At 35.2% G+C, this 12,614-nt stretch overlaps 1 protein-coding gene across 1 annotated transcript; it reads left to right on the top strand.

Annotated features, from left to right (window-relative positions):
• The first annotated feature begins 4,379 nt into the window (after positions 1 to 4,379).
• LOC130723603 (calcium-dependent protein kinase 2-like) lies at positions 4,380 to 11,513 on the top strand. Its single transcript, XM_057574708.1, has 8 exons — positions 4,380 to 5,440; positions 8,894 to 9,037; positions 9,166 to 9,318; positions 9,926 to 10,038; positions 10,331 to 10,498; positions 10,579 to 10,706; positions 10,904 to 11,024; positions 11,103 to 11,513. Exons 1-8 carry the CDS (start codon positions 4,684 to 4,686, stop codon positions 11,175 to 11,177), a joined length of 1,659 nt encoding a protein of 552 aa, XP_057430691.1. The 5' UTR covers positions 4,380 to 4,683; the 3' UTR covers positions 11,178 to 11,513.
• Positions 11,514 to 12,614: the final 1,101 nt, after the last annotated feature.

The following is a 12,614-nucleotide window of genomic DNA, read 5'->3' as shown; positions in this document are numbered from 1 at the left end:
AGTGGCTAGCATATATGATATATGTAAATAAGAACAAATAATACTTATACGATTCCCTCCAATAGGGGTGTTCATAACCGAACCAATCCAATACAAACCGAAAAATCGATCCAAAAAAATCGAAATTCAATCAAACCGAAAACCAAACGGATCCAAAATTAAGAAAATCAATTTTTTTTTATTGGATTGGATCGGATTTCGGATTTGATTTTTAAAATTGAACCAATCCAATCCAAACCGAATATTTACAAATACATATAATTTTATTTGTACATATATCATATCATTCGTACTTACATATTTATGTCTTTATATGTTTATAGAGTTATTATATAACACATGCTTATTTATATAAAGATATATTTGAGTAAATAAAATTTCAAGTCATAATTTGAAAAATATGCGTTAGAGTGAACATATATTTGAAAATATGTCATCTATTATAGAGGATAAAAAAATTTATTCTTATTATTTTAGAGGTACTTGATATTTATAGCTTCTTTGAAAAACCGAAATCTAATCCAATTCAAACCGATAAAAATTGGATTGGATTGGTTTGGATTTACAAAAAGAAAAAAACCGATTGGATGATGTACTGACAAAACTGAAGTAATTGGATCGAATGAATTTTTCCCTCAAAACCGAACCAATCCAAACCGCGAACACCCCGCACTCCAATTCAAGAGTTAAAATTCCAACGAAAAGCGCGTAGAAGCCAATTTTAAGTGTACGCGCTTCAAATAATACTTGTGTACGCGCTTTCATCCTGCGTCTGTGAATGCACATTGGAGTGTTGGAGTATTGGACACTTTTTCTGATCTAAATCTAACGTCATAAAGAATATTCACCCTCTGATTACGTGTTTTTCTGCAAACTGACATGGCAATGATCATGCAACACGCTATTTTCATTTGGAGATGAAATAAATAAGAAGTTTTAATTAATGAAAAGAAAGATCGAAGAAATATATATATAGTATTCTTTAATTATCATGGCGATTTTTTTTGAGATAAAAATAAGGCATTGGCAAACATATAATGACGTCTGTAAAAATATATTCTTAATTCAACTATGCTTTGTTTGTTTTGTGAGAGAAACTGAAAGAAGTGAATTGATTTACAAATTTAGGGAATCAATTCAAGAATTTTAAATATTTTTAATTAATTTCTATAATTCTCATCCAAAAACATTTTTAATGTGCTAGATAAGCAATTAGGATAAGACTCGTGAAAAGGAGGTGATGGAAGAAAGACTAAAATGACCATAATTCTGATGTTTAATTTACTACTTTAGGTGCCCACTAGGGTGGACTATTAGTATTTTGGTTCACCGATGCACCCGGGGCATTTCTGACTTTTTACTGTGGGTATTTTAGACTTTTCCCTTCTCCTCTTTCTCCCTCCCACTCTCCCCTCCTCTCACTTCGGTCATCTCCAACAACACTCACAAACACCATCAGCACCACCGTGAAGAAAACGTCAAAAATCACCTTTGATTTCTCCTTTTGTTTTTTTTTTCTTTTCAATTTTGATGGAAGGGGAGAGTTCCCCCTCACCAAAGCATGACATTGCAGAGGAGTGGATGGAAGGGGAGAGTGGTAGATCTGGTCTGACACACCATGAGGCAATCTGGTCCGCCTCTCATTGACAAGGAGCGGAGAAATCTGGGTTTGTGTTTGGTTCTCTTCTTCATCTTCTCCTTCATGTGCGTTTCAGTGTCAGTGAGTTTTAGTAGATCTCAATTTCTCCTACTGTTTCAGTCTCAATACACACCTCAGTGAGTTTCAGTCTCAATACACGTCTGGTTCCCTTCCCTTTTGAAGCTTTGACTCAAAACTCTGACCCAGATCGCTCTCAATCTCTCTTGGTGAACCAGATCCGTTTTTTTTTTTTTTTTTTATGTTTTATGGGTTTCAGAAAGCTTTAATTTTTTTTTCTGAGTTTGGATGTATTTGAGAGGCTTGATCAAGGGTATTTGGAATTTGAAGGGTTGAATGAGGTTGAGATTTTTTTTTGCATCTTGTGGGATTTTATTTCTTTTTTAATTTCAACTTCCAGCTGCACGTCGAGTTCTGTACTGGGTGGGGAAAGCTAGGCATGAATAGCAATTGGGTTTTTCTTTTGAGCTCGTTAGTTTGCTTTGTAAATTCTCCCATGTGTTTGCAACCAGTGTTCTGCATTGGTTTTCTTTTTTGTCTTTACCCAAAAATATGGAAATGGTGGTTCATGGAATTGATGGAAGTAGTACCTCATGGAAGGTGTCACCGTGATTCACTTCTCCAGCAAGGAGGGGAAGGGTGGGGAAGAAGTGTTTGAGTCATTTATAGTTTTACCCTTTTTACATTCATCAAATCCTCACCATTCAATCAAATAATATTTTAAGATGCTGAGATTTAATGGTGATAAATGATGGTGCACCGGTCGACCAAAATATTAATGGTCCACCCTAGTGGGCACCACTACTTTATATAATTTAGTGACTAGTACAAAACATCATTGAAACTTGAAGTGGCGAAACTTGAACACTATATTTGAATGTAAGAGTGAAAATAAGTGGAAGAAAAACAATACTATATGATAGAATGAAATCAAGGCAAGAAAACAAATACTAAAAAATAAGGTGGATTTTAGTTTTTTGATTGGGAAAAAAAAAGAGAAAGTGATCGAGAAAAAGAAAAATAATGTAATATTGCATTACCTTTATACCCTTTTGTGATTAAAGTTGCAATGAACAAAGTGTAAGGTTTTTGATCTATTAAATTTAGAGAACATGTATTGGGAAGAGGAGGGCAACATTGGGAGACTAAAAAGTTCTTCAGTTTTCTTGTTTTGTTAGTTTTTACACCTCTTCAATGATGAAAACTTTTTTATGTGAGTTTTCTACTATGAAGCAAATAAGCTAGAACATTGTTTTCATGTCAATTTTACTCACACCCTTATTTTCTTTCCCTCTGTGTTCATTAGATAAAAACAAAGCATAAGATAAGAGCCCGTTAAAACAAGAAATGAGCAAATGTTGCATTCCAATACAAGTTTAATAGAAGTAGCTAGTTTTTACTTTTCTATTTTGTTAATCTAAATTAAGAGAGAATATTATTGCCCAAACAAATTCTAAATTAAATTGGTGATTCACTCCCTTATAAATAACGACCAACTAGTCTTTTAACCTAAAAATGAGTTATGAACTCCAATGAATTGGGGGTAAGAGATTTTACTTTGGTTACTTTGCAATGTTAACTATGTGTTGAAAATTTAGCTCGAGCTGGGGCTATGCTATCCACCCCTTATGTTAGAGTGCTTGAGGCGCCGTCGTATGAGTTAGAGTCTTAGAGACTCTCATATTGAGAGATTCATTGTCTATTCCTTAATGTCTTATAATATGTAGTTTTTTGATGAAGAAAAGAAAAGAAAATTTAGGGGTTATTATTTTAAGACTTCATTTCGTCACTGCTCCTCACCCAAATGTTAATTTTACATATTTGATAAAAGTTACGAAATTAAGTGAGTTCTGAGTTCCATATTGTTTAAAAATGAGCTAGTTGAAAACTATATAAGAGATAAGGATCATAAAAATATTTTAAGATTTTAGGGAAAGGAATATCGTGTGTCTTTTGAGGGTATTCTTTATTAGTAATATGATATGATATGTGGAGAAATCCACACCCCCTCCTGAAATAAGTGGTAGTGCAAGCGGTGACATGTAACTTCCATTGAGGATGTGACTCTTTCATTGTGACTAACATTTCATGTTAAAAATATTAATAATCTAAATGTTAAGTATGATGTGTAATTCACATTAAGGGAAAAATATTGAAAAATAATAGTGAATTCAAAGTCATACATGATCTAAGAATAAACTAATTAAAGAATATATAAGAGATAAGATTTATAAACCTAAACACGTCTAAAGGAAACAAGGCTAAATTGCCGATCACTGCATTAAAAGCAATTATTTTCCTCAATTAACAAATACTAACAATGAAGGTCCAACTTGGAAAAGGATGACAATCTTTTATTTCCTTAAAAAACATGCAATTAAAAAATATTATGAATTAACTCAATGAGTCAAGAAGGAGAATGACGTGTTGTGGATACATCCTCCCTCTGTCAAGGAAGCTTCACTTCTCTTCTCTGTCTGTCTCTTTGGTGGCTTCTTGTGAAACCAACGACTTCAACTCCTTACTCATAACATTCATGGAAATAGTTGACTTCTCATGTCTTTTTGTTTTCTTCCCTCTTTTTATTAATCACATACACGGAAAAGCACCTACCCACAAAAATAGGGATCACCATTCATTATACAAAATATTTCCATACTTTTTTTTCTTATACTATTTATCAATATATCAATCAATCAATGTTCATACCAATATCACTATAAAAATTATGCTTTTTTCAACTCTTTCACACACACCTTTATAGTAGCTTTTACATTTCTTCATATCATCACCTAACCCTTCTTCTCTCTCTCTTCACATTCTCTGCACTCCAACTGTTTGATAATTTTTCATCAAAATTTTCATAATGATTTCTGATCCAAATCTTTAGTTAGTGTGCTCACTCTCCTTGAATTCTCATCTGGGTTCAATCCAGTTTTGACTGAATCAGTCTCAAGTGAAAAAAAATCCCATCTTTTTTGCTGTTTTTTTTTTGTCATAACACTTGGATTTGAGAATTTTGAGACATGGGTGGATGTTTAGGTAAAGGTAAGGATTCAGAGGTAGAGCACAATGGTTACAGACATGCTGGGGCTGGTGGTGGTGTGCACAACCAGAAGACCCATGAACCTTTGGTCAACCAGTCAAGAGCAGCACCTTCTTATCAACCTTACCAGTTACCTGAAAAACATGCTTCATCCACTCAGGCTGTGCCTCAGGTACCAAGGAAGCCTTCTGTTGCTTCTTCCCCAAGCCCAAAACCTGTTAAGCAACAGGATTCAATCCTTGGGAAACCATTTGAGGATGTGAAGCAGTTGTACACTCTTGGGAAAGAATTGGGGAGAGGGCAATTTGGGGTTACATATCTATGCACTGAGATTTCAACTAAGCTGCTGTATGCTTGCAAATCTATCTCAAAGAGGAAACTTGTTAGCAAATCTGATAAGGAGGATATAAAGAGGGAGATTCAGATCATGCAGCATTTGATTGGTCAACCTAACATTGTTGAGTTCAAAGGTGCTTATGAGGATAAGCAATCGGTTCATGTTGTGATGGAGCTATGTGCAGGTGGTGAGCTTTTTGATAGGATCATTGCCAAGGGGCATTACAGTGAAAGGGCCGCTGCTTCAATATGCAGACAAATTGTTAATGTTGTTCATGTCTGCCATTTCATGGGTGTGATGCATAGGGATCTGAAGCCAGAGAATTTCTTATTATCTAGCAAGGATGAAAAAGCACTTCTCAAGGCCACGGATTTTGGCTTGTCTGTTTTCATTGATGAGGGTAAATTTTTTATCCACTCATTGATAATTTGTTTCCAATTTCTCCAGCATTTTTATGTTTTAGATTTGCAGTTTAACCAATGGAGGGAGTTTTTGTAGAAAAACATGTAAGCTTTAACATAAGTTTTAGCTTGATATATTAGTGTTGAATATGCTACTAAGGTTTAGAGAATTTTTTTAAAGGTTTCTATCTGAAGTTTTACCTTAGGACTATCCTTTTGAAGACATGTTTTTCGAATTAGAAATTTAGCTGTACTGTTTCTACTTTTCTTATACACAACAACAAATGCTCAATTAGTTCCCTTCCTTAACAAAGTGGCTTTATTGGCCCTACTTGTTATTGATAGCCTTGTTTTGTCAAACCTAGGAAGTTTGAGAACCTTGAAATTTTCTAATGAGACAGTTTTCTTAAAGATGTAGGTTGGCATTAACTTCTTCCGAACAAAAGGTTCACATCTTTGCTCTTTTCTCTCTATGTGCATGCAGTTATGCACACAGTTTATGACATTTCAGTCACTATGCCTTTTTGTCATGTCTTGGCTATCCGGTTTGGACTATAATCCATGAATTAGATATTCTGTAAGTGTGGACATGGAAAGTGACGTCTTGTGATATGGTTGGTCATCTTGTATTTATGAGAGTTAAGCTTTGGCTATGTTGGATCACACGCTTACCACTACGCTAAAACCAATTGGTGTTAGTGAGGGCGCAACGTTATCTCCTTATAGTGTAGCAGCTAGCGCCCTGTTTCGAATGCTATCCAACAGGCAGGATGCTGGCCCACTGGCCCAACAATCCCCCCAGCACCTGCCAGCCAACCTAGCTGCACAGCATGCCTTATGTGGGATTCGAACACGGGACATGCTCTGATTCCACTTGTTGGATCACGCGCTTACCACTACGCCAAAACCAATAAGGAAATAACGTTGCGCCCTAACTAACACCAATTGGTTTTGGTGTAGTGGTAGCCGCGTGATCTAACAGGCTATACCCAAAATTCACAAAGCCTGCAGACTGTATTACAAACTGAGTTTTCTTTTCAGCTTTCACTTAAATTGTTAGTATTATTACATTATTACATACTTATTATTACACGCTTGCAGACTTAGTATTACTCCTCTTGACTTTTGGCCTCTTTTTTGTGATCCTGTTAAAGTCTTTAGCTAGCTTTAAGACCACCAATCCAGAAATAACTTAAAGGGGGTCGAAATACTATAACTGAATAAGTAATATAAGTATACAATCTTTAAAGATCCACTAGACTTGAAAAAATAGTCTTAAGATATGTTCCCACCATAGGTTAGTTATCTGTGGAACAAGGAAAGGATTACAAAGCACATTATAATAAATCTATCTTATTATGCTTTAGGAAAAATGCTACCAAATCCCAGGAACAAGCGGTTATCAAGTTACAAATAGTATATGCAAAATTGAAGTCAACACCTATGCTAAGTTGTAAATCCCGGCAGGATCCCGAGTTCCCATCCCATCTCAGCCATGCCTTGGGATGAATTTTCCCATCCCAGTTCACCGTCCTTGCCATCTCGGCTGGGATCCCGACCAAAATTCTGATGGGATAGTGAAGGCCACAGTTTTCCAAAAATGCCCCCAAATGTAAATTTGGGGGTTTGAATTTAGGGGTATTTCCGGGTTATCACAACAGAAAAACCAGAGCACTTTGATTTTGTTCGATCTTTCCCTATCTTCTACTGAGTTCTATCCACTTTGTCCCTCTTCTCCTCTGTTCTATCTTCATACCTTCTTCTCTTCTACCCAGAACCGGCCGTCGAACACCACGGTAGGTCCTCTGACCTTTCTCCAGCGATCGTCACCCCTGTTCTACCCACTTCGGCCCTCTTCTCCTTTGTTCTGTCATGTATTTATCATTGGTTACGTATGTACATATATGGTATATATTATATAAAATATAGACAAAAATTCACTATCCTGGCCATCCCCTTTCCGGGATCCTGCTATCCCAGTTTTGACGCTGGCCGCAATAGGCTGGAAAATGGGATTGACAACATAGCATCTATGGTATCTATATACTTATAACTATTTATAAATGTAGATAGATACATATTTGCATTTTTCAGCCACATAAAAGTATTAACAAAATAAGTGTTAAAACATTTTATACTAATGCTATCCTGGAAAGCCTTTGAACCACCTCATCTAAACAGAATCTTAAATAAGAATAAGAGTTAAGAGATATATTTTTATAGTATTAATAAGGGTCTTTAGAAACAGTGGTCTTGCTAGTATAATTTTAGTCAAATTAGAGATATTCACAATTAGACCTGATTCGGCTAACCATTCGGCATTATTGCATATCAAAATTCAATTCAAATTCTTCACATGAATTCTCTTGCAGGAAAATATTTAATCAAGGTCAGTAACCTTCATTTAAGTTTGTTGCAATCATATCTTTTTAAGAAACCGTGACTGGGGATGCCATCACATCACATAAAAGGCGCATGAAACTTAAGGATTTCTTTTCAAAATTAAAAGGAAAATTATTGATTTTCTTTTACAAATACAAATTAAAGATTTACATTACCTAGTTGAGAAAATTTGAAGAGGGGACCCAAGGCCACGCCCGCCCCCTTAAATCCGTCCTACCTTTGGTCATGGTATGAAGCAATAAAGTTTGATAGATAAAATATAATTTGCATTGTTCATCATAATTATTTATTCAGCACTCAGAAGTAGTTTGCTGACATGCTGTCAAGAGTCTAGCATTTTCATTTATTCCACACATCAGGCTCATTGAATTTTAGTTTCATGAAATTCTTGAACTTTGAGTGGTGTGAAAATGTTAAAATTGGAAGTTCTATTTATTCCTTAATGGGAGAGATTATGTCAAAATTTGGGAACCAAAACTGTTACTGAAAAACTTTCCTTACATCATCTTAAGTGATTTGTCTGCACGTGCCCGCCGGCACATACATACATGAATGGATAGGTATCGTCCACCTATTAGTATGGTGTATAGAAGAAGGATTAGGGGAGGAGTAGAGGATTGTACCCCTCCGAGTCAGATACATAACTAACTCTATTACTATTAGTTAGAGTTTTAACTGAAAGAATCTACAGCCGTTAGTTACACTAACTGACTTGAGGTAGTTAAATAGGTGAATGGAGAGGAGAGTAAGCTGGGAATTTGTTGTCGAATCACTAGGGATTATAAACTCTTCTTTATTCTTACCTACTTCATATTCTGTCGATATTGGACGAGGTGTGGGAATTAGGGTTCTTCAATAGAATTCTTTCTTTTTTTCTATATTTTTGGTCCAATTGATCACACACACACACAAACATATATACATTAATCACACACTTTAGTATCTTCAGAAACTACTTATCTCTTTTGATGAGATGATTTATCTGACTAAACGCAACATTTCTTTCTGTTAGAATGTGTACATAAATTTCTCTGATCATTGCTTTCCAGGCAAGGTGTATCGAGATATAGTTGGGAGTGCTTATTATGTTGCTCCAGAAGTTCTAAAGCGCAGATATGGGAAGGAAATAGATATATGGAGTGCAGGAGTTATATTGTATATCTTACTTAGTGGCGTCCCTCCATTTTGGGCTGGTAAACTGTGACTTCGATTTTCATTATAGAACTATCAACTTATACTAAAAATTTATACGTTTTCCTTTTCTATTCTCGTTTACTTTTGAGACCAGTTTAATTTGTTTTTTATTTCAAATGTGCTGTAGAGACTGAAAAGGGAATATTTGATGCCATATTGGAAGGTCATATTGATTTTGAAAGTCAACCATGGCCTAAAATATCTGATAGTGCCAAGGATCTTGTTCGTAAGATGCTTATACAGGATCCAAAGAAACGCATTACTTCTGCTCAGGTTTTAGGTGTGTAAATTTTTTGTGTTTACTCCTAAATCATCATCAAATACTTGAATTTTATCCGTATTCCGATGGTATCTATAACTCAGATTTCCAGCTCACATGGCCAAATCATGCTGTACAAATGTTATGCCAGATTGTAGAGAAATTATTACAGGGGTTTATAAAAAATAAGTACAAATTATTATAGCTGATTGTGATGCATGAAAAGTACTTCTTCTGACTGCCATTCATACCTGTGTAGGCTATTCTATACCTATACAGGGGTGACAACAGGGATATACTGCATGTGAACATATTTTTCATGAAGACATAAGACTTCTCAGACAAGCTACACTGCATGGAAGTTCTATTATCAATTTGTCACGACTATATGATTCCCTATCTTGCAGCATGTCAATTATTTATTTACTGGGTACTCATATCTGATAGAAACAGAAATATTGTTGTTGGGTATATTGAGGAACAAGATAACAATGTTCTGATGTAACTAATACCTCTTTTCATTACTACTATTGCTGATTGAACACACTGGTTTAGCATCCATATGAATTATTTGCGTTGATGGATTTTATTTTCTTTTGTAACTGATTCATATTGCATGAATTATTAGAGCACCCATGGATTAAAGATGGAAAAGCTTCTGACAAGCCAATGGACAGTGCAGTCCTTTCCAGAATGAAGCAATTCAGAGCTATGAATAAACTTAAGAAACTTGCCCTGAAGGTATGTTCATCCATATTCTTCAGGACAGGCCCATAAGCTCTCTTTAATGCTTGTTTTCTTGGATTGCATTCTAGGTATCTTGTGTCTATGAGATCCATTGCTGAAACTTTAGGACGGTTAATTTTAATCCGTAGCGTCATAAAGATATCTGTTAAAATCAACGAATGCTTACAACATTGAGATATATAATGTTTTGATTATGATTCTCGATTCTACAAATCTATGTTACAATATAATGAAGTTCTTCTAGATCTCCCTAATGATAAACTCAATGGATATTGATATTCTTTAGGTCATTGCTGAGAATATGTCTGAAGAAGAGATTAAGGGTTTGAAGGCAATGTTTTCAAATATAGACACTGACAGGAGTGGTACAATCACATATGAGGAGCTAAAGGCAGGGTTGCAAAGACTTGGCTCGAAGCTTACTGAAGTTGAAATGAAGCAACTTATGGAAGCTGTAAGCTAGCCTCAAGTTTTGCCCTCTGTTTTTTATCTTTTCAAGCTTTCCTAGTTAACATTCCTTGGCATGAAATGCAGGCTGATGTAGATGGAAATGGCACAATTGACTACATAGAATTTGTCACTGCTACAATGCATAGACACAAGTTAGAAAGAGATGACCATCTTAACAAAGCCTTCCAATACTTTGATAAGGACAGCAGTGGGTAAGTCCTTCATCTTAATTTCTTCTCTGGCCCTGCCTTCTCCTCCAAATGCTTATAATTTTGCATTACACCATCCAATGAATCTTTCAGCTACCGAGTTTTATGTTTGTCAACTTACTGTCATTTCTTAATTGAATTGGATATCAGATTCATGCAACGATATTTCTACTCTGGTTTTTGTCTGACTCCATTTACAGCTTTATTACAAGAGATGAACTGGAAATAGCCATGAAAGAATATGGTATGGGTGATGATGCCACAATCAAGGAAATTATATCTGAAGTTGATACAATTATATCTGAAGTGGATACAGATCATGTAAGCCCATTTTCTCTTGGGTTGCTACAAGTTTCGTTTCTAGTTCCATAACTAATACTCAATTTTGTGGTTCCACAGGATGGTAGAATCAACTATGAAGAGTTCTGTGCAATGATGAGAAGTGGAAACCAACAACAAGGGAAGCTGTTCTAAATCACACCGCCTAACCAATATCCAAAACCCCACTGAGGGAAAAGATTTATATCATTCATAGGCATGTAAAGCTTCGGATTTAGATTTTTTTGAGTTACTATTTCCAATAACTGTTTAATCAACTATCTGGTTTCAGTTTTGGTTTCTTTCTCTCCAAGCAGTTCTTTTTAAATTTGTTTTGACACTACAGTATAAAAACACATAGCAAATGTGATATCTCAATGGATGCAAGTTTTTGCACCTTGAGGTCCTTATCTGGTGTTTTTTATTAAGGATTGTTTGCTAGTTGCTACAAGAAGATCGGTTTGGAAATTAAACCAAACCTTGTTTTGGTTACCATGTCTTGTTCTTGATTTTGTAGTTCAGCAAACTTGTTGGGTATCGATTGCGATAAGTAGCAACTGGTGTAACCTCAGCTCGATATGTAATGACAACCACTTGATGCCACACCAAGATTACTAGAGTTAGATTGCTTTGCCCTAGGACATGGTTGTTTGCGTTGGTGCAAATGCTAACGTGATTTCATGTATCTCAAGATATCAACAGAGAAATTAGAATTTAACATATTCAACTTAACGTGGATAAAAGAAGCATAATTTTGTCACGTTAAGTTCAACATTGATTAATAGTTCAAAGAAAATCCAAACACACCAGTGTTAGAAAACCTGGAAAAGACAGTAGCGAGATGGTGGCTATCCAATTTCACGCCACATAAGCTTAAACACTTACATGACTTATTATTTTATTTTAATTTAATTTTCAATGCATCAAATATTAATTATTTTGTTGGTAAAAGGATGTTATGTATGTTATAGGATTTTGGGCCAATTTTAGGTTTTCAACCGATTTCACAGTTCTCAGGTCAAGTTTATGGTCAATTGTGTAGTTCAAGACTCAAACTGGTTAATAACAGTTAACTTAATCTAGATTTTAGTTTTGTTCGGTTCGAAATTAGATTTGAAAGAAAGAGGCAATTCACTAATTGACAAGTAGTTCAGAAATAAAACAGCTCAGTTTGGTATAGTTCATAATTTGGCTCGCATAACTAATTCTAAATGAACAAGTCTAGCTAGTAGAAATCCCTCACATCCTCACTAACTTCTTCATACCATTCAATTTTAAATTAAGTAGTAAGAATTGTTAGTTCTCGACATGAACAATATTCACTTAAAAATTCTAGTAAAAGCAATTTAATCATGTTATAAAAGAAGATTATTTATTTAATCCGACTTCTCAATTGCAGTGAACATCACATATTATAAGAGGTGTAACAAAAGCATTTAAGTCCTTGGGGAGCATTATTTTGAGGGAGGAAAGCTTGTTGACAAGCCACTTAAAGGAAATAACTGAAGTGGTCTCATCAAGTGACCTTGCAGGTGGAAAAACAGGCAGAGAGCGGAGAAGGTAAAGAAAGGACTTCATCCAAGTCCCTACTGA

The sequence above is a fragment of the Lotus japonicus genome, chromosome 6, assembly GCF_012489685.1.
Source record: "Lotus japonicus ecotype B-129 chromosome 6, LjGifu_v1.2".
In the NCBI taxonomy this organism is placed as follows: domain Eukaryota; kingdom Viridiplantae; phylum Streptophyta; class Magnoliopsida; order Fabales; family Fabaceae; genus Lotus; species Lotus japonicus.
The sequence above is the reverse complement of the archived record's forward strand: the minus strand, read 5'-3'. Positions and strand labels throughout refer to the sequence as shown.